Source organism: Schistocerca americana, chromosome 5 (genome assembly GCF_021461395.2).
Source record: "Schistocerca americana isolate TAMUIC-IGC-003095 chromosome 5, iqSchAmer2.1, whole genome shotgun sequence".
In the NCBI taxonomy this organism is placed as follows: domain Eukaryota; kingdom Metazoa; phylum Arthropoda; class Insecta; order Orthoptera; family Acrididae; genus Schistocerca; species Schistocerca americana.
In genome coordinates this window covers 366,994,052-367,017,912 of record NC_060123.1, presented here as the reverse complement: position 1 = coordinate 367,017,912, position 23,861 = coordinate 366,994,052, and the positions used below count along the sequence as shown (strand labels likewise).

The following is a 23,861-nucleotide window of genomic DNA, read 5'->3' as shown; positions in this document are numbered from 1 at the left end:
CTGTTGCAGCACAGCAGACTTAGAGGATGTGAGAGGAGGAATGCTTTACTGTTTGACGAGTCACTAAAATGTTTGTGGCACAACTACCAGTCAGCTGAAACCAGCCAATCTGGTCATTGTCAGCCTAATCTGTGGCTTAGCCTGAGATCTAGGTCAGATTGAAAAGTGACAGGAAAGTTAGGAGATGAAATACTGGCAGTAGACCAAAACCAAGCTGAGAATGCCAAGATGGCTGTGGACAGCAAATGGCTGAAAGTTATGATATATATATTCCTAAGATCCTGATCTCTCACAACCTTGAAAATTTTGTCTATATCTTTATCAGTTTCCAAGATATAGAGTTTCAAAGTTACCATACTTTCACATTAATACCAGTATGAAGCAAAATCTAAATAACAAATAAATGCAGCAATTGCTCAAATTTTAATGATATATTCTTTAGGTATCTATAAGAGTTATCTCCCCATTTATCTGTTGTTGAGAAACAATGAAAAAATGTATATTTGTTTTTTACCAAAACTCTGTCGCAGATTCTCAGATAGCTATGCACAGCAAAAAGCTGTAATGTTTATGACGTATTCCTAAGATCTCTATCTTGAACCTTGAAAATTTTCTTCATATCTTTATCCATTTCTGAGATACAGTGATTCCAAGTTATCTCACTTGTATACATGAAATATGCATGTAAAATCTGATGTGAAGCAAAAACCTGGTTTATAAAGTGGTGTAACACTGAAAAATATGCTGTAAAGTGTCTCCAATATCATCTGGGAATCCCATGCTGTAAAACTGAAGCATACATATGGAAAATGATTTTGTACATAAGATATGGTGTGAGGTGCTAAATTAGTTTTGCATTATTTCAATTTCACATAAGTAAACTATCTACATTTCACTGACCATTACATTTCTTTTCATATGCACTACACATCCTGCTGCAGCAGGGAAAAGAAGCGAACCAGTGGAAAAATGCTCCCATCTGAGCACAAAAAATGTGAATATGTTCCTGTTTATTTAGGAGACTGACTGAAAGATAGGGTACCAGGTGTCTCATTTCACCTTCCTCAGCACATTCAAAAATTTTCCCAAAAATTTTGGCATGTGAATATATTTGCGCTTTTTATGTTGAAAGAGGAAAAGACAGTGGCAGTGGCAAAGAGACAGAAAAGTTATAAATATTGCAAGATAGTAGACAGTTGTGTTATAGAAAGAGTGAAGGAGATAATGACAGGGTGAGAGAAAGAGGGGGGGACAGTGGCAGTGGAACACAGCTAACAGTGCTGGAAAGGAGTTAAGGAGACAATGCCAGGGGGTAGGAATAAAGAGAAAGAGAAAATGAGTGAATGAGAGCCAGTGACAATGAGAGAGAGTATATTTTGACAACAATGAGGAAGAGAGAGATAGTGACAGTGAAAAGAGACAGCACCAATAGAAAGGAAGAAATGAGATATTAGCAGTAAGAGAGAACAAGGGGGAGACAGTGACAGCGAGAGGAGACTGTAGTAGTAGGACAGAACAAAGGGGACTGTGGCTGTGACACAGAAGACAATGACAGAGAGACGCAAAGAAATAATGACAATGATATGGGGTGAAAGAGTGAGTGAGTAAGGGCAAACTGGGAGTGGATGAGTGTGAGCAACTTACAGCAATGAGTGAGTGAGTTACAATTAGGGGAGCTTGTGGGAGTTTCACTTGAGTCACATGTTAAAAAAGAGTGAATATTTTCGCAGGCCAAAAGTTTTGGGAAAATTTTTCACGTTGCTGAGGAAGGTAGAATGAGGAAGCTGGTACCCCATTTTAAGACAGATTCCTTTAAATAAACAGGAACACATTCACATTTTTTGTGCTCCGATAGAAGCATTTTTCCGCTGGTGTTCGTATACTAGATTGAGTGGGTAAATAATTTTGTTTGATTTCTTATTCCAATAAACCAAATAGTTGTAATGGCCATTAGTTTACATTTGTAGTTCATTGGCTCACACTATTATTATGTCCATGGGAGGTGTGGTACCCATAGTTTCATGTTTAATTGGGCTGCCCCCTAGTAAATTCCACTTAATAAGACCTTATACGTTGCATGCCCTAGTTTCTTTTAAATTTTGCATTATCTCACGGGGAGCTTTATTTCACTGTAGGTCAGTGGGGACTGGACCTGTATCACCTTAGAAGTATGCTAAACAATTCAATCGTCACCTCACAGTTTCATTAAAAGTAACATCCCACATTTTCATGATCCTCTGGTGATTAGGTTCAAAAAGTATGTATACTTTTGATTCTGCACAGTATTCTACCAAGATACACTCAGTATCATTTTTGTCGGTTGGCACTCTGAATGTGGACACAGGCCTTGTCTCCAAATATCCTGAGATGTCGAAGATGTGGTGTGGTGACCCAAGTGCTGTACCTGTATGTCTATGGTGAGGAGTGTGTGTGTGTGTGTGTGTGTGTGTGTGTGTGTGTGTGTGTGAGTGTGAGAGAGAGAGAGAGAGAGAGAGAGAGAGAGAGAGAGAGAGAGAGGTGTCCCCACCCCCCAAATCACTCTGCAAAGGTCAAGCCAGCAGCATCTATCTAAAGTTAAATTAAATGTTCAAATAATGTTAAAAGACTTGGCCAGATTACGTAAAACTATGTCAATGTTAGATGGTTTGAGCCCCAGCATGATTCATTAGTTTGTTTCCACATATTCCACCTTTTACAAAATTTCGAAAACAAGTAATATCTGAGGTAGAAACTTATACTTTGTGATTTAGGTTAGTTTTACATAAAATGATTCTGTAGAGTTTTTCATGAAGCTACTTCTTGTACTTTTTGAAGTACTAGGTAAAATCTGATGTTTGCACCAAAAAGTGTAATAAAAGCTAGGTTAACTAACCTTTATAGTTAAGGTACAATCCTAATATGGCAGCAATGTATTTAGTAGTAGTAGTAGTAGTAGTAGTAGTACTAGCTGCAGCAGCAGCAGTAGTAGCAGCTTTATTCATCCGTAGATCTCTTTTTAGAAGGATATAGGACATGCCAAAGTATTTACAAATTTATGAATATAATAGAAAGAAACATTCCACGTGGGAAAAAATATATAAAAAAACAAAGATGCTGTGACTTACCAAACGAGAAAGTGCTGGTAGAGACACACAATAAAAACACACACAAATTTCAAGCTTTCGCAACCCAAGGTTGCTTCATCAGGAAAGAGGGAAAGACTAAAGGATGTGGGTTTTAAGGGAGAGGGTAAGGAGTCATTCCAATCCCGGGAGCGGAAAGACTTACCTTAGGGGGAAAAGAGGACAGGTATACACTTGCGCGCCCACACACACACACACACACACATCCATCCGCACATATACAGACACAGGCAGACATGTGTAGAGGCAAAGAGATTGCGCAGAGATGTCAATCAAGGCAGAAGTACAGAGGCAAAGATGTTGTTGAATGACAAGTGATGTACAAGGGGCGGCAACTTGAAATTAGCGGAGGTTGAGGCCTGGTGGGTAATGGGAAGAGAGAATATATTGAAGGGCAAGTTCCCATCTCCGGAGTTCTGATACGTTGGTGTCAGTGGGAAGCATCCAGATAACAAGGACAGTGCAACACTGTGACAAGATGTGCTGGCCGTGCACCAAGGCATGTTTAGCCACATGGTGATCCTCATTACCAACAAACACTGTCTGCCTGTGTCCGTTCATGCGAATGGACAGTTTGTTGCTGGTCATTCCCACATAGAAGGCTTCACAGTGTAGGCAGGTCAGTTGGTAAATCACGTGGGTGCTTTCACACATGGCTCTGCCTTTGATCATGTACACCTTCCGGGTTACAGGACTGGAGTAGGTGGTGGTGGGAGGGCGCATGGGACACGTTTTACACCGGGGGCAGTTACAAGGGTAGGAGCCAGAGGGTAGGGAAGGTTGTTTGGGGATTTCATAGGGACGAACTAAGAGGTTACGAAGGTTAGGTGGATGGCGGAAAGACACTCTTGGTGGAGTGGGGAGGATTTCATGAAGGATGGATCTCATTTCAGGGCAGGATTCGATGAAGTCGTATCCCTGCTGGAGAGCCACATTCAGAGTCTGATCCAGTCCCGGAAAGTATCCTGTCACAAGTGGAGCACTTTTGGGGTTCTTCTGTGGGAGTTTCTGGGTTTGAGGGGATGAGGAAGTGGCTCTGGTTATTTGCTTCTGTACCAGGTCTGGAGGGTAGTTGCGGGATGCGAAAGCTGTTTTCGGGTTATTGGTGTAATGGTTCAGGGATTCAGGACTGGAGCAGATTCATTTGCCGGGAAGACCTAAGCTGTAGGGAAAGGACCGTTTGATATGGAATGGGTGGCAGCTGTTACAATGAAGGTACTGTTGCTTGTTGGTGGTTTTGATGTGGACGGATGTGTGAAGCTGGCCATTGGACAGATGGAGGTCAACGTCGAGGAAAGTGGCATGGGATTTGGAGTAGGACCAGGTGAATTCCATCAGATTCCTGTCCTTTTTCCCCCCCTAAGGTAAGTCTCCCCCCCAATGAACCATGGACCTTGCCGTTGGTGGGGAGGCTTGCGTGCCTCAGCGATACAGATGGCCGTACCGTAGGTACAACCACAACGGAGGGGTATATGTTGAGAGGCCAGACAAACGTATGGTTCATGAAGAGGGGCAGCAGCCTTTTCAGTAGTTGCAAGGGCAACAGTCTGGATGATTGACTGATCTGGCCTTGTAACAATAACCAAAACGGCCTTGCTGTGCTGGTACTGCGAACGGCTGAAAGCAAAAGGAAACTACGGCCGTAATTTTTCCCGAGGGCATGGAGCTTTACTGTATGATTAAATGATGATGGCGTCCTCTTGGGTAAAATATTCCGGAGGTAAAATAGTCCCCCATTCGGATCTCCGGGCGGGGACTACTCAAGAGGATGTTGTTATCAGGAGAAAGAAAACTGGCGTTCTACGGATCGGAGCGTGGAATGTCAGGTCCCTTAATCGGGCAGGTAGGTTAGAAAATTTGAAAAGGGAAATGGATAGGTTAAAGTTAGATATAGTGGGAATTAGTGAAGTTCGATGGCAGGAGGAACAAGACTTCTGGTCAGGTGACTACACAGTTATAAACACAAAGTCAAATAGGGGTAATGCTGGAGTAGGTTTAATAATGAATAGGAAAATAGGAATGCGGGTAAGCTACTACAAACAGTTTAGTGAACGCATTATTGTGGCCAAGATAGATACGAAGCCCACACGTACTACAGTAGTACAAGTTTATATGCCAACTAGCTCTGCAGATGACGAAGAAATTGAAGAAATGTATGATGAAATAAAAGAAATTATTCAGATAGTGAAGGGAGACGAAAATTTAATAGTCATTGGTGACTGGAATTCGAGTGTAGGAAAAGGGAGAGAAGGAAACGTAGTAGGTGAACATGGATTGGGGCTAAGAAATGAAAGAGGCAGCCGCCTGGTAGAATTTTGCGCAGAGCACAACTTAATCATAGCTAACACTTGGTTTAAGAATCATGATAGAAGGTTGTATACATGGAAGAACCCTGGAGATACTAAAAGGTATCAGATAGATTATATAATGGTAAGTCAGTGATTTAGGAACCAGGTTTTAAATTTTAAGACATTTCCAGGGGCAGATGTGGACTCTGACCAAAATCTATTGGTTATGAACTGTAGATTAAAACTGAAGAAACCACAAAAAGGTGGGAATTTAAGGAGATGGGACCTGGATAAACTGAAAGAACCAGAGGTTGTACAGAGTTTCAGGGAGAGCATAAGGGAAAAATTGACAGGAATGGGGGAAAGAAATACAGTAGAAGAAGAATGGGTCGCTTTGAGGGATGAAGTAGTGAAGGCAGCAGAGGATCAAGTAGGTAAAAAGATGAGGGCTAGTAGAAATCCTTGGGTAACAGAAGAAATATTGAATTTAATTGATGAAAGGAGAAAATATAAAAATGCAGTAAATGAAGCAGGCAAAAAGGAGTACAAACGTCTCAAAAATGATATCGACAGGAAGTGCAAAATGGCTAAGCAGGGATGGCTAGAGGACAAATGTAAGGATGTAGAGGCTTATCTCACTAGGGGTAAGATAAATACTGCCTACAGGAAAATTAAAGAGACCTTTGGAGATAAGAGAACCACTTGTATGAACATCAAGAGCTCAGATGGAAACCCAGTTCTAAGCAAAGAAGGGAAAGCAGAAAGGTGGAAGGAGTATATAGAGGGTCTATACAAGGGCAATGTACTTGAGGACAATATTATGGAAATGGAAGAGGATGTAGATGAAGATGAAGTGGGAGATACAATACTGCGTGAAGAGTTTGACAGAGCACTGAAAGACCTGAGTCGAAACAAGGCCCCCGGAGTAGACAATATTCCATTGGAACTACTGACGGCCGTGGGAAAGCCCACATCCTTTCGTCTTTCCCTCTCCTTCCCTCTTTCCTGATGAAGCAACCTTGGGTTGCAAAAGCTTGAAATTTGTGTGTGTGTTTATGTGTTTTTTATTGTGTCTATCTACCAGCACTTTCTCGTTTGGTAAGTTACAGCATATTTGTTTTTTATATATATTTTTCCCACATGGAATGTTTCCATCTATTTTTCATATAGTGTTCATTAAAAAATGACTATCATTCCACTTGGGACCTGTGGAATGGTACATTAGCTTATTTGTTTGAGTTGTAATGTTTGTCATGTATTGTTGTTTTTCTGACATGTTCTACATCCTGGAGGATCTCCTCACTATGGATCAATTGGAATGAAAGTAAATCTAACCTAAAGGATGGCATTCTCTCTGCATGCAAGCAGCTGGTCAAATTATTACAGTTCTTAGTTCTCAAAAGAATGGTTATTTTTTCATATCTGCCAAGTACAGCTTCTTCAGATAGCCAATGGTTTTCTGACTTCCTTTGCTAACACTGTCTGAGGTCATAAGGAGTACTGCTATCCTAGATGTTTTAATGTATCGACATTATACTCCTTACTTATTGCTGGCTTCTGGAACTTCTGAAGCTGAGTGCACCTTTCCCATCGCGAGAGCATAGTTTTGATTAATGTGGCAAAAATGCCCCAGTGATAGTGATCACATGCTGTCTTGGTGTACGAAAAAGAACTGCTGCTGGGCTTCCACACACAATGGTCAAAGGCAGCAGCAATGGGGTAAACAGTGTGAATAAATTGCTACAAAGTATAATTAAGAGTTGAAAGTGTTACATTGGTTCACAGGAGAAAAGTGAGCGCAATTAAGTTATGTGAGAAGCGTGCAGGATTAGTTACAAGATTAACGGTTGAAACAGTGTTGTGTTTGTGTATCAGCAATTGTCGTGGAGGAACATATTGATAGTAGAATGTAAATGAATATGCTTCTATGATCAGTGATTACCTATTTAATTAGTGCGGAAACACAACACAGCAGTCGTTATTTCAGTGTGCATATGAACTAGCATAACCTCTAATACAAGACTGGATATGTCCAGGCATTGTTAGAGAAGTGTGTTACATGCTAAAGAGACAATAAAAAATTATCTGATTTGTACTGTTATTGTTTCAAAGTAACAAAGCATGTTCTCTATGTAAAGCTCCCCTACTCAAGTCAGACAGTTGCAAAATTAAACTAAGTTAAGACAAAAAGTCATCATTGGAGCTTTACAAGGTTAATCTGTATCACAGAAGAGTCAACCTAGTTCACAGTTCATAATCCCAATTGCAGAGTGCCTACGTAATGGCTTCCAGAGGCAAAAAGAATTATTTTCCATATTTCATATAATTATTGACCAAATTTAAACATTTAAAATGCTCTCATAATCTACTGATTACAAGGTATAATCTTATGTTAAAGGTTTAACACAGTAAGGAAAGTATTATCCTTAGAAACAGTGGGAGTTCGATTCCTTAAGGAAATGGGAGTTTACTGGTAAGCAACTAAGCCAACAAGATAACATTACTAGTAAAAACTAACAGCCATTATTTCATGATTGTCGCAGCATTACTACCTAATACCTCTCCTAAAAATTCTCTGCCCTCATTCCCAAAGTGTGATGAATGCAAACAAATGCACGAACTCAGGAATACACTTGGAGGAGAGAGAGTAGGAGGGGCATTTTACAACAATAACTGCAGCTATACTTTACAATAAAGAGTACTTTATACTCTGATGCAGATGATAACTTACCTTGAACCTTACCCCCTTTGCGGAATTTGATTAGTGGAACATGTGGTTTCACTGTCTGAAAAAATGAAAGAAATATTTACAAATAACAGAAAAAGGTCCATGTGCCTCAGCCCCCCTCAAACACATACAATGATGAATATTACTGCAGTATTACCACAGAGGATAACATTATTAACTATTATGATAAAAATCCAATAGCCCCAATCAAAATATAAATAAGTTGTAATGTTTAACAAACTGCCAGGAATACAAAGAAGTAAATTCAGAACATTTTTTCTTTAAACTACAGCATTACATGGTCTCTTCTCCAAGTTATCTAAAGGTTTTCCTTCTTAATAACTGAAAGTGACTGACAATATTATCTGCTGAAATGCATCTACTCATTAGTCTTTTCCTATGGCTGAGTATTTCCTATGGTTGACCACACTACAATGGTGCACATTTCTTTATTTTTTTCAACTCAAAATAAATTTGAAGCATGTATAAGCTGACATATTTCCCTCAACGTGTATTTATTTGACATCACCACCACAGTAGAAATGGACAGGAAAGTACACAACATGAAAAATTGGCGTTACAAAATCTACTAAATATTTGTCACACATTTTATTTGACTGCCATAATTCTAGTTTATGTCAATGAAAGTGGTAATTAATTTCTGTTTCATTGACATGGATGTACTAGTTTCAGAGAAAATTGTGCCCAAAGCTAAAATTTTCATACTTTTGGGAAAATGCATCTAGAGATACTATCTACTCAACCTACATTCAAAGCTGAAACTTGCCATGACCATAGCTGTAATCACTGTGGATTTCTGTATGGTTCATCTTTTGCCTGGACACCGTCTTGAATTCCGGACTTTTGTTTTTTGCAGGATATTTTTCTCAGCCTCCACACCCTCAACGGGTCAACTGACGGAAGTACATTTTTCATGTTCACTCCAGGTTCTACGATCATGTAACTAGAAAACTTTCAGCCTGCCAACTGACACACCACTGAAACACAACACTGGTGGTGGTGGTTAGTGTTTAACGTCCCGTCGACAACGAGGTCATTAGAGACGGAGTGCAAGCTCGGGTTAGGGAAGGATTGGGAAGGAAATCGGCCGTGCCCTTTCAAAGGAACCATCCTGGCATTTGCCTGAAACGATTTAGGGAAATCACGGAAAACCTAAATCAGGATGGCTGGAGATGGGATTGAACCGTCGTCCTCCCGAATGCGAGTCCAGTGTGCTAACCACTGTGCCACCTCGCTCGGTGAAACACAACACTGGCCGTTACCTCAGTTTTAGGGACTGAGGCCCAAAAATACTGTTTTAGGCAAGTGTTCCCCACACATAGTTATTGAAACTTTAGTTGGGACTTTAAGCTTTTGCTAACAACTCTCTACTGACATGTTTTATAAATTTGCTATTGACATCGGTAGGGTATGGTTGTGTCTATGTACATCACTGATATTTACACCGATAATCGGGGCCCTTTGGACAGGGATAATGAGAGGGGTCCTGTTCTACAGCAATCCTGTGAAGAAAGGTGGGTCACAGAGCTTTTCTCATTTCTTGTAAATTATTACTACTTCTCCATAGTACTCTGCTCTTACTTAACTATCCACATGGATAAAATATAACCATAAACACAATAAGAAACACTTCTCGAAGTCAAGCAACTCCTTCAAATCACAATAATGGGCAAAATGTAAACAGAACACTGAACCGATGTTGCACTGCAGTGAGCAGTGGTCAAAGACTAAACAGAGTACGACACAGACAGCCTGTTGCAGTCAGGAAAACACTTCTGAATTGGCAACAAACAAAAGAAAATTATTTAGAAAATGCTCTCTTTTTCCCATCAGTATAAACCAAACCTACAAAAACCATACATGCTTCTGGTTTAGGAAGGACTTGGGTATAACTTGACACAATTTTTAAAAAATAATTACTTCCTTGTTCCCATAAGAGGAAAGGTTAAGTACTGGCTTTATCATAGAGAGATTAAAGAATACGCTAACATTACAATGTTAAACTGCTACACACACACACACACACACACACACACACACACACACACACACACACACACACACACACACACACACCCCTCAGCATCGACTGTCTTAGGTTACTCACGAGAAGCAGAATTTAAATCCCCAGCTGGTCTTTCACATTTGGTCATTCCATTGTTTCTTTGAATCCAAATGGTGTTATAATGATGCTACGATGGTTGCTTTAAAAAGGAATTGGCTGGTTACTTCCCCATACTGTACATTCTAAGCTTGAGTTCCACCAATAACAAATTCAGTGTTGGTGGTGTGTTAAAGCCTAACCTTCCTCTCTCCAATTTTAAAAGTTGTTCACACTGTTCCTTCCCTCAGTTTTCCTCTCTTCATCACATATGACTTTTGGTACAGAACGCTTGGGTGCAGTGCATTTTTCTACGCATAAGTGTGTATATTCCAAACTGGACTTTAAAATATATGTTATTTATTTCCAAATAAAATTCTATTTCCCCATAATTTAATATAATTTTCTTTATATTATATACAGTAATTACAGAAAAGTTCCAATTACTAAGACTGATGGGGAGAAAGTTAATGTAAACACAAATTTCTTGTTATACAGGTGAACAAAAAAATAATTCTTCACTGAATATTTCAGCAATTTACTGTTTCAAATTATTTTTGAACCACAGGCATTGCTTTAACTTTTAACTGCATGTATACAAAAACTGTTGTGTTTTCACCATCACAAGCAATCAAATAATTTGGACTGCATAAATTAGTAGACTTTCAGGGGCAGACTCAAGAACCATAAAATTCTTCTGGGTTGTGTCACACATCATACTGTAAAATGATGAACAAACATTTTGACCACTACTGGAAGTAGCCTTCAGTAGAATAGGTAATACTATGAAGCAATATTACTTTTCAGTCCAATTTAACATTTCACTCCAAGCCCTACAATTCTTTAAAAGTGGTTTCAGTAATATTTGTCATATAATTGGATGTCAGGTGTGGAGAGGACAGGAGCTGATATTCTCCACTTAGGGTGAAATTTTATTGGCCCTCAACGACGAATCAATGGTTGCTATTTATAAGAAGTGAAGCTGCTCTCGCATGTCCAGTGGCAGTTAGGATAAGTCAACACACTGAGTCCTTTCTGTAGAAGAGTTGGCAGCGAAGCATGATGAAGCAACCTCAAAAGTGCAGTGTGTCCATATGCTAGATTCTGTTGGCATACAAGACAATGGAATTTTTTAACCATCATCATGCTTCATTTGGTGGACCACTTGACTATTTTGATTGCCTTCCACACTTCCTTCTGAAGGTAAATGGCTGCCTTGCAAGCACTCTTTAAACTGTACATGTTTACGACATTAATTTCGGTGTTCTGCCAATTTTGATTTATAATGTTCTCCATGTTGTGTGTCACTCTGTTGTCCTTTAACCATATAGGTTGCCACATCTCCACAACGTAAACTAGCCTACATACAAGCTGACTTATAAACTCTTAGCTTGTGCAGCGTATCAATGGCATCTTTGGTTGGCCTCAGCAGATCTCTAATCTTCCCTTGCTCTTTTGGACTAGCTTTAATGCTCACTCAGTGAAGAACTTTCCCCATATATTTTTAGAATAAAAATCTGCTTCAGTTTGCCAGTAATTTTCTTGATCTATTACATGTATAATTTAAAAGTAAAGCTTCTTCTTCAGGTGTCATTAAGTAATTGTGAGAACACAAATGTACGGTGATTGGGTCAATCAGTCATGGGGGACACACCTACATCAAGCACACACATGGGAGTACACGACCAGCAACCAGAGTTCCCACCTGGGCATCATGACCAGACAGGCACTGTTGTTGCCGGTCCTACATACCCGTGGATATGTTTGAAGTTGGTGTGACCCCCATGACTGACTGACTGACCCAACCTCCACACGTTTGTGCTCCCATAATTATTTAATGACACCTGAAGAGGAAGCTGTATTTTGAAACTGGCCATGGAATAAATTAGGAAAATTACTGGCAACTGAACCCGATTTTTATTCTATGAATATGTTCCTCAGTTGTGGATTTCCACCCATTAAAATATTTTTCCCCATATGCTCTGTGACTCGTTGCAAATATCGTAGAAGCATGGTACATCATTTCCTTCACCACCAGCTTCTCCTCCTCTCTCTGTCAGTCAACAAAACAAAATTGTTTGCACAGAAAAAGTCCCACAATAAACATTCTCAACATATACAGCCATGTCAACATTTAAGGCAACATTTTTGCTCTGTTAATGCCCATGATGAGTTATAGCAGTAACATATTATCATACTAGTGAGATTTATTATATACTGCATTGGAAATTAATACCAATTAAACATTATACACAAAAGTAAAAGACATCAACAGCAATAATGAAATATCTAGTGACCTGAACGGCAGCGCTAGATGCTGTCCGAAGGAGGTGTTAGTGTCGCTGTGCAAGCAGCTCTCAATTAAAGTGCCAGCTCATCATTAGCTGAACCAGAGTTTGGTTCCACCATCTGGCCACTATTACTTCGTGTCTCCATCACAATATGTGACAATGGCCTTTCTGTGGTAGCTTCTGTTGTCTTTATGAGTACAATCCTGCTGCAGATTACTTGCAATGTCTAAGAGAATTATTGTAGTTTGAGCCAAAAAAATTGCATTAAAGTCTCAAAAGTCTAAAAAAAAGTTCACCTATGTTATTTTAGGGGCATTAATTTTATAGCAGTGAGAGAATATTACTATGCTGAGGATTAAGCAATTTCTTATTTACCAGACTTCTAGCAAGATTTTATCTTTCACGAAGCTCATGTTCCAAATGCAGGAGAGAGTAACTAATCAAATAATTATTCAATTACTTGGCACAAATGAAACAGGTAATGATATAGTTTTTGTCAAATTATACATTAAAATGTAAGAGCCAAGCTCAACAACAATCATTTTGCCCTTTTATTTGGGAACACTAAAATTCATTATTTTGAAATTAATCATGTCCAAATTAAGTTGCCAAAGTGAAAGATTTTTCCGTATGCACGAAACTATTCACAGAAGTAGCAGGAAAGCACACTTGGCAGACACATCATGAAGACGAAACAGTGTAAGAGAGAATAAATATTTAACTATGAGCTGACAAATATTGATCCCAAAGTCAAATTACAAATATCCTGGGGAAAAATAAGTTAGACTATTCCACATAATTAATCTAAGACATTTAAATTACGTCATAAAATATTTATCAAAATCCAGTTGGACGTGTATAATGTTCCAAAAAGAGACAATCAGGACTGAAATTTCATGACCTTCCAAGTCAAACTACAGATGCCATATGACCAAATGCACTTCCTTTAGAATTTAATTTGAGAAAATGACTATGTTCTGATTTGACATTGCTTTGGTTAACCCAAAAGATACTATCATAACTGAAAATGATTTTGAATATGGAGGAAAGGTGCATATTACGGCAGAGTTCGCTAATGTGAGAAAGCTAGATTCTGACTAAAGGAAGTGCTCAGCTCTGTTCGGAAGTATTAAAACTTCGTTCTCTCACGCCTGAGGAGAAGACCAATGACAGTAAGACCACTACAAAGCTGGATATTTTCGAGACTCGTTGACTCTGAAAGTGTCAAACTTTATAAGTTTTTTGGGTGTATGTATGTATAGTGCTTCAATATCTGAAACTGAGTAGCTGTCGCAACAATATTCATATAATTATATTCTTCACAGAGTACTCTTTCAGTCACTATAATGAATTACCCTTTAAACAATGCAGTGTAACTGTGAGGCTTCTTTTTTACCACAAGTATCCTAATGTGAGACAATATCGCACAGTAGTACATGGTATTTCGTATTAGGATAACTTAACTTGCCACTCTAGTAGCTAGATTCAGACTTATATATTTTTACTAAGTGGTTTCTGTGGAATTTGTGAAGCTATCTAGAGATAATCCTGTTGTGCTAATAGTTTGTGGGCATCATGTCACATTTGTGTGTTATACAAGGAAGGACCAAACTGTGTCCACATCATCTGTTCATCATCCTATTCCACGCAGAAAATATGGCCTGAGAGCGTGGAATTCATGGGACCTTTTAAAATGCATTATCCCCAAGAAACATACCTGGTGGCTAAATAACCAAGGTCAAGTAGCAACCTCCTTTTTGATTACAAGATTGTTTCAAGTGGCCTACCTGAGAGCAGTAACAATGTAAAATGATATAAACAGCCTCCGAAAAATGGACTCTGTTCATGTAACAGACATACACTTAGAGACAATGACTTCGCCACACACCAGGAGTTTGACAAACAAGATACAAAGCACAGAGTAAATGTGTGTCCAATTGGTATCCAGCAATCTCAGAAAGCCAGAAAGCCACATCAAAAGTGACATGACCCAGTAAAATCGGCACATTCTGAACCTGTCAAATAGCTAACGTTGTCTCCACAGATAGAGCATTTGAAACAATTCAAAAAGATGAAAGGTGTAGTGCAATTAAAGGAAAGAGAAATGAAAGTTTTGTTCTTGAAAAAGAGAAAGAGGAAAGCTCAGAAAACAATCTTCCAGTCATTTGTAGTCTGATACAAATTTAACTGGGGCAGTGCTTCAGATGTGCAGTGTAAAGGAGGCGGCACTGAACACATGTTATGCAATGGTTGTTTCTCTGCAAGACTGACAGAGAAATGGCCACAGTGCACGGAATATTACCCTTGGGCACCTGAAGAATGTTAACGTGAAAAAAGAGCTTTTGTATGAGGTAACTACACTTATTTTGCACAATAAACACAGATAATGTTAGGCACTGCTCTACATTAGAGCTCTTGGGCCAAAGGACTCTTCCAAAGTACAAAACACACACACAAGCACAACTCACAAAAACATGACCACTGTCTCTGGCCACTGAGGTCAGACTAAGGCAAGAGTAATTTACCATTAAAGGCAGTTGCTTACAAAAACACTGTCGAACCAGTTCTTCAGATTTCTCATTAGTCTGGGATCTTTACCAACTTGGATTAACAGAAGAATAAAAGAAGATTCAAAGAAGAGCTGCACATTAAGCTACAGGTTAATTTACTCAGCATGAAAGTGTCACACAAATGCTCAACTAGCTCAAACATGAGAGGCTACAAATAAAGCCTTTTTATAGGGAAGAGTCTTACTTTCAAAATTCTAACTTCTGTTGTAATATGATTCTATAATGATATTAACCCCCTGGACTTTTACTTCATGAAATGGTCATAAAGAGAACAAAAATAATTTTGTATCTGTACAGAAGAATACTAACAATATTTCTTGCTGTATATTGTTTACGAATCAGTCACAAAGGAAGAAGGTATTCCATTATGTATGTATCCTCGGCAACATACTGTTTTATGAATTTCAGCAAACATGTGCAAAAGTAGATTACATTCAGTCAAAATACGCTGCGTTGAAGAAAACTATATCAACTGTGCTTGGACTTGCAAGACCAAGTTGTTAATGTATATGTGTCTTTTAATGACGACAATATTTAACTTGTATTAAACGAGAATTCACTTGAGAAAACTACCATTACAAGGACACGGAATGGCTGGCCGGTACTGTAATTCTAGTACTGTTGATACACACATTTGAATGCAGAAAGAAAGGAATTCTTAGTTTTCAGAACAGTTTGTTCCCTCCTTCGGATGGGAAAGAGACAGAGATTTGGGAAGGCTGATACAGAAGGTCAGGTACCTCTCATACCAAGTTAACAGAGACACCTATTGTGAGGATAAGGGGTCTCCGAAAGCTGAGAATGGGTATTACTGTTCACTTAAATGTGACAGTACTGGGATTTTGCCTCCCAACAATATATAACTTGTCACAAAAGGAAAGTCTAACCTATCTCCCCTTTGTGCCTTGGTAAGTTGCTAGTGCTGTTAGCTACAACCCTGATGACATAGAGAAGACTTCTCTTTTTACAGGACGGGAATGTTTGTCATTGATGTATTAGAACACCTATTTGTGCTAATATCGTAAAAAAAGTGGAGTTGTTTTGCTCTTGGATAATATGGGGATTTTTGTTTCAGAGGAACTACCAGCCATAACAATTAGGTATATCAGAAAGAAAACTATTTATTTTTTCCAAATGCTTTGCCAGAGAGTGTGGTTTATTGGAGCTCAACTAAGAGGTCATCAGCACCCTTACTAACATAATTGGACAAATGTGACTAACATGTTCAAAACATTACATAATCTTGCTTAAATAAAACAACAAACAGGAACACACAAGAGGCTCCTATCCAGGTGACTGGCTGGCTGTGTGTAGGGTGCACACAAGGTGAGAGAGAGAGAGAGAGAGAGAGAGAGAGAACAATATCTGTTGGACACCACAAAACAATAGGGTAACAGCCAAAGAAATGCCCCCACAGATCAGTGTGTTAAAATCCTAGTGATAATTGTTGAAGCATCCACAACGAAGTGCCACAGTTTGAAGTGCTCCTAAAAAGCAGTGGAGCTCATGTAATAATAGGTACAGAAAGCTTCTTAAAACTTTAAACTAATAGCTATGGAACTTTTGGGAAAAATTTAAATGTTTATTGAAAAGGTTAATGGGAAATGGAGTGGCATATTTATCACAGTAAACAGGAATCTCAAATCCGAAGAAACAGACACTGAGATTGTTTGGGAAAGACTCAGGATCAAGGATGGGTATAAACTTACAGTTGCATCTTTCTCATCGATCAGCAAACTCACCCCAAATGTAACCTAAAAACTTTTGAGGAAATCTCACTTTGCTAGTATGTATGCTCCCCAATTATGCTGTCATTGTTTCAGTTATCCAAAAATCAACTAAGAAAATTACAGCTGGGTAATCATTGGGCATGACAAAATGTACTGCAAAACAATATTAAAAGCCTTCTCTGAAAAGTTCCTACAACAGATAGTTCATAAACCACTCATGATGGAAATATACTGGATCTAATGGCAACAAATAGACCCAGAGATCTTTGAGAATGTTTTATTGCAATAAAACTTATTTACTCCAAACTGTAATAACTTAATTAGCCTGCCCAACAGAAACACTGTAGCTTCCTTTTAAATGTACAGAAATGTAAAACTTTGCATGTCACAAAATGAGATACCACAGTTTCCTATGACTACTTAATCAATGAGTAAATACTGGAATAGTTAGCTCATGCAAATATCCGAAAGAGTAGTTTCAAGTGATACACAATGGTACAACCGCGTATGGCCAATTGCAGGTCAAGCTGCTGACAGACTTAGGTCCACAGATAAAATAATAGGAAAATGCAATGAGTCTACAAGGAGACTGCTTAAGAGTATTTCAATGAGAGGAAGAAAAAAAGAATAAATGTATAAAATCAGATGCTGATGGAAGTGGTTACCAGCAAAATGTCTAATCCTTTGCTTTCAATCAGGATAATGTGAAAGTTGTAACTAAATTTGAATGAATTACAGCTAAAGATGTAGAAAAATTATTGTACTATTTCTTAAACATACAAATTCTGCTGAAATGGATAAAATATTCATTAACCCTATCTGAAATAATTAACCTGTTACTTGAAGATGGATGCTTCCTAGACCCTCTAAAGTATGCAGTAGTAAAGCCGTTATTAAAAAGAGCTCAGAGGAAGACGTAGAAAACTACTGAGCTGTAAGTCTTCTCCCAATATTCTCAAAAGTATTTGAAAAAATTTTTGTAATCCAGATCCAAAATTTTGTAGCAAAATCTAATAACAAATTAAATCAGTTTGGCTTCCAGAAAGGGAACAATACAATATGTGCCATGAACAAAGCTGTTGAGAAAATTTGGTTATCTCTGGACACATCCCAAAATGTTACAGGAATTTTCTGCATCCTTACAAAAACTTTCGGCCATGTAAACCACACTCTGCTATTATACACTCCTGGAAATTAAAATAAGAACACCGTGAATTCATTGTCCCAGGAAGGGGAAACTATGACACATTCCTGGGGTCAGATACATCACATGATCACACTGACAGAACCACAGGCACATAGACACAGGCAACAGAGCATGCACAATGTCGGCACTAGTACAGTGTATATCCACCTTTCGCAGCAATGCAGGCTGCTATTCTCCCATGGAGACGATCGTAGAGATGCTGGATGTAGTCCTGTGGAACGGCTTGCCATGCCATTTCCACCTGGCGGCTCAGTTGGACCAGCGCTCGTGCCGGACGTGCAGACCGCGTGAAACGACGCTTCATCCAGTCCCAAACATGCTCAATGGGGGACAGATCCGGAGATCTTGCTGGCCAGGGTAGTTGACTTACACCTTCTAGAGCACGTTGGGTGGCACGGGATACATGCGGACGTGCATTGTCCTGTTGGAACAGCAAGTTCCCTTGCCGGTCTAGGAATGGTAGAATGATGGGTTCGATGACGGTTTGGATGTACCGTGCGCTATTCAGTGTCCCCTCGACGATCACCAGTGGTGTACAGCCAGTGTAGGAGATCGCTCCCCACACCATGATGCCGGGTGTTGGCCCTGTGTGCCTCGGTCGTATGCAGTCCTGATTGTGGCGCTCACCTGCACGGCGCCAAACACGCATACGACCATCATTGGCACCAAGGCAGAAGTGACTCTCATCGCTGAAGACGACACGTCTCCATTCGTCCCTCCATTCACGCCTGTCGCGACACCACTGGAGGCGGGCTGCACGATGTTGGGGCGTGAGCAGAAGACGGCCTAACGGTGTGTGGGACCGTAGCCCAGCTTCATGGAGACGGTTGCGAATGGTCCTCGCCGATACCCCAGGAGCAACAGTGTCCCTAATTTGCTGGGAAGTGGCGGTGCGGTCCCCTACGGCACTGCGTAGGATCCTACGGTCTTGGCGTGCATCCGTGCGTCGCTGCGGTCCGGTCCCAGGTCGACGGGCACGTGCACCTTCCGCCGACCACTGGCGACAACATCGATGTACTGTGGAGACCTCACGCCCCACGTGTTGAGCAATTCGGCGGTACGTCCACCCGGCCTCCCGCATGCCCACTATACGCCCTCGCTCAAAGTCCGTCAACTGCACATACGGTTCACGTCCACGCTGTCGCGGCATGCTACCAGTGTTAAAGACTGCGATGGAGCTCCGTATGCCACGGCAAACTGGCTGACACTGACGGCGGCGGTGCACAAATGCTGCGCAGCTAGCGCCATTCGACGGCCAACACCGCGGTTCCTGGTGTGTCCGCTGTGCCGTGCGTGTGATCATTGCTTGTACAGCCCTCTCGCAGTGTCCGGAGCAAGTATGGTGGGTCTGACACACCGGTGTCAATGTGTTCTTTTTTCCATTTCCAGGAGTGTATGAATTAGAAAGATATGGAATATACAGCAGAGATTTGAAGCTGATCAAATCATATTAAACAGATAGAAAACAAAACAAACGGTTGTTGTAAAGTCAGGTACAGGAATTTGTTCATCAGACTGGAAAATTATTCCACAGGGAGTTCCACGATTTTACATTTTATGTCCAGTCTTGTTTTTATTTCCTATAACTGATTTATGTCTAACTATAACATCCCACTCAGTTTTGTTTGGACATGACACCACAGAACAACTTCCCCAAAGAATCATGCACATCCTAAATAGTTATAACATTCGTTTGATGCATGACAAAGACCTAACACAGTTTAAAACTAAACAACACATAAAAATCAGAACTTAAGGAAATGAATTCTGTCAAATTCCTGGAGAGATTTTTAGATAAACAAATATCCTGATCTCATGTAAGCTACATGGCATACAAGCTTAACTGTCTTGCATTCGCAATGCCAATATTGTCCTACATAAGTGACATGGACACCAGAAAAATTGTTTAGCATAGCTTTTTTTAATCTATATTGTCCGATACAGACCAAATTTTTGGTGGAATGCAAATAATGTAAACAGGATACTTTTACTTCAAACAACTATTATTAACAAGTGTAATTCAGGAATCTAAATATTTTAACTATTCCATGTAGGCCTATTTACATTAATGAACCAACTACCTTTATACGCAACAAAACAGAATTATTTCTATAAAACAATTTTCAACATGTGTGATACAATAAACAAAGATAATTTCAAATTACCATCTCCTAGATTAACACTCTACTCCCTGACTCCTCAATAGAAGACAGAATGAGATGGTGCAGTGTTCAGTACACTGGACTCGCATTCGGGCAGATGACGATTCAAACCCATGTCCAGCCATCCTGATTTAGGCTTCCATGATTTCCCTAAATCACTTAGGCAAATGCCGGGACAGTTCCTGTAAAAAGATACAGCCAATTACCTTCCCCCTCATTCCCTAATCTGATGGGACCGATGACACTGCTGTTTGGTCCCCTCCCCCATATGACCCGAACAACCCCAATACAAGGCTATTAAAATTTATACCCCTACATGCACATTAATTTACAATTATGTGCCTGGCAGAGGATTCAACCAACTACCTCCAAGCTATTTCCTTACGATTCCACTCTATAACAGTGCGAACGAAAAATGAACACTTTAATCTTTCTGTGTGAGGTCCGATTTCTCTTATTTTATTATGATTATTCCTAACTGGCGCAGATCCCACACCACACAACTATACTTCGGAAGAAGACATACACATGTAATGAAGGTAGCCTCTTTAATTGCCTGTTGCATTTTCTCAGTGTTCTGCCAATAAATCAAACTCTTTCGTTTGCTTCATCCACAACATTATCTATGTCATCATTCCAATTTAAGTTGCTCATAACTGTAATCACTAAGTAAACTTACAGCCTTTAGATTTGTGTCATTTATTGTGTAGCCAAAATTTAAGACTCCTTCTGGCATTCCTGTGGATGACTTCACACTTTTCATTATAGTTAATTAAAAGTGAGAAATGGAACTGGCAAATTAACAAAAACTAAATCACAACAGCCTACTTACCAAGTTTCAAGAACTAGTTTTAAGTGAGAAATCTCACATGTTTGACTTTCAGAGGGTTTGGAGAAGGCAAATTTAGACTAGCTACAGTGCACACAGAGGCATTTAAGCTATTGTTCTTCCTCACTTCCTATGCAAAGGAATGGGTAGAGCCCTAATAACTGGTACAATAGTATTAAGTACACTCTGCCATGCATTTCACAGCCAGCCACTCTTAACAAATTGAAAACTCTTCTATAATATTTTATGGTAACAAGTCAGACGTTTAACAGAATCTTAAATGTTGTACCCCATTCATCTCACTGTCAGCTAAAACAGAGGCTGATCTGCAGGTAAATTGGCCACTTGTCTCAATAGGAATCTCAGTCAACTAAGATGTTTCACACTGCGATCTGTACCGCACAAGCACCACACAATAATGGGTCCGTCGCTGGAGTGCCCCTGTGCTTCTACATCTGCTAATTCATTTCCATGAACACCTATGTACCATGGTACCCTGCTGAATACCTCCTCCCTCAGCCCCTGTAGATCAAGGGCATCCTTGATAATCTGGAATACTTTGACTGTTAGTTACAAGCATTGTAAGGACTTAAGGGCATTTATGGCACCGGAGTAAATGAGCAATCACTCATTCAAACACACATTACCCAAACCAGTGCCGCCAAGATTGTAGTTCCACTCTGGCATGGCAATGGTGTGTGACAAAAGCATTGACAATTATGCAAATGCTTTGAGGTAGCCACGTGATGATATACCATAACACAAATTAAACACCTTCTCAACATGCCATGCTTTCACACTATATCTGTTGTCGAGAGACAGGGCCTCACTTAGTTTTCACAATTCACTCTATTCATCCTTTTCTTCGCACTATGGAGACCTACCAGACTCGTTCTGATATTTACTATTAACATCAACTGCACCTTTGCTGTTGGTATTCAGCTCGGATAAAACAACAATTAACCTGACATCCTGCACAACAAGGAATAAGTAACACTGTACTATTAAAAAAATAAAGTTCCGATTATGCCATGGAATGCAATAATTCGTTAATTTCAATTTTCTTTCTGGGCGGTCAAATTTCTACATACATAATAATTTTTTGTAGTAAAAAATGAAATGTTCACTACAAATTTTCAGCTCTTCATTTCTCCTCGGTAACACTGTATGACAAAGAAAGCCAAATTCCTTTACCTATTAAAACGCCGAGGAGAGTGGTGTATCTCCGCAGACCTCTAAGGTTTCATCGCGTTTAGTATCAACTGCTTGCCTGCCATTAAGAACGTAAATAACGCAGACCATATTTTTAAAAAAATGCTAATACTAGGCCTATTTGCAAACAGTACGAATGAAAGCATTAACATCAACACAACAACATACAGAAAGAAAAGCAAAGGGTGCTGAAAAAAAATTATTCATTCTATACTTACCATCATCGCACGTAATACACTTGTTACGCCCATTATTTGCCCTCTCAGTTCACTCACGTTGTTATTTTGAATAGATTATTTCGGGTGACTGGGTCGTCAGGTATCAAAGGAGACTCTTCTAAATTTTCCTAAGATCCAGATTATCAGTTTCTTTTACTGCCCTATACACAAATCGCGCAAGCACGTGTTGCCAAACACATATATTTCGCAAGACAACCAATTTATTTAAGTAAGGCTTAATACTTGCAACGATACATCCGCTACGCTAAAGAGCAGACGGCGTCAAGTTACTATCTGTGAGTGGTAAGCTTTTTAATACAACATCTCTGATTTAAAATAAGGGTGGCTAACAGAAAAAGTTGAGTATTTTATTCTAGCAGCTACCACGCCGTAGCGGAGAAGTGAGGAAACTTCCTGAATAGAAGATCGCAGTGACGAATATGAATATTCGCCTTATGACTTAAAGGATACGAGATACAACGAAAGGAAACAGAAGAACAAAATGAAAAGATGTTTATTTCACACTTTCCACTGACTAATGAAGCCTGTCGTACATCACTTTAGTTACCTAGTCTTCTGTATTACGTCTCCATCAAAAGATGGGAAATTATAAATATCTGTTCAAGAGGGTAGGGTTCGTTTTTACTAGCTTGAGTGAACATGCGTCAAAATTTCAATTCAAGATAGTTGCATGAATCTTATCAAGTAGCAAATAGTGAGATTAGTTTATCACTCGCTAAGTTTTTCACTTTCGATGCTTGTTTAATATTTCCTGGAACACATTCTGCGGTTGTCTCTTGCCATTATTATTCAGTCCTCAGTTTATTTTCGTAGGGCATAATTTTATCTACCTTAACAACAGCCACTGTATTCTCACACTTTTTTCTAACAACGGGAATACAGACTGTGGTGGATTACGTCCGTCAGAGGCCCAGGAAGCGAAACTAAATGGACCCCCGACTGCTTGGAAATTAATGTATTTGTGAAGTGCGCTCTCCAAAAAATGAATACTATAGATGTAGTGGCTAACGTAAAAAATTAAGTATTTATAATGATATCTAGAAATTGTAGTTCATATACTCAAAGATACAGATGAGAAACTTGCAAAAGGGAATCACTGTTTAGTAAAGTAACCATCAGGTAGCGTGCAACAAAAAAAAAAAAAAAAAATAAAATAAAATAGTAAAGAATAGAGTAAGAGGCGATCAAAAAGTATCCCTTCGAAGGCTGCACAGACCAGAATCGGTATATCAGTCAGGCAAAACAGCCATAAGCAATAAGGTAAACATTCCACCTCCCCAAGGTTGAAAATACATGTTTGGTAAATCACTATATCCTGCTGTGTGAAGAAGTCAGTAACTGTCTCCTGCACATCCTCATCC

At 39.5% G+C, this 23,861-nt stretch overlaps 1 protein-coding gene across 2 annotated transcripts in view; it reads right to left on the bottom strand.

The window, feature by feature from the left end:
- Positions 1 to 22,788, bottom strand: part of LOC124615898 (28S ribosomal protein S36, mitochondrial) — a 45,773-nt gene extending 22,985 nt beyond the window's left edge. The window contains exons 1-2 of one of the 2 annotated variants that reach the window (XM_047144072.1): positions 22,480 to 22,788; positions 8,142 to 8,196 (exon numbers count right to left, since the gene is read on the bottom strand). In XM_047144072.1, coding sequence (XP_047000028.1) covers positions 8,142 to 8,196; positions 22,480 to 22,512 — 88 coding nt within the window. In that variant the 5' untranslated portion in view covers positions 22,513 to 22,788. Of the gene's footprint in view, positions 1 to 8,141; positions 8,197 to 20,223; positions 20,350 to 22,479 lie in introns of those variants that run through there. The other variant, XM_047144073.1, reaches the window with a different exon arrangement.
- Positions 22,789 to 23,861: the final 1,073 nt, after the last annotated feature.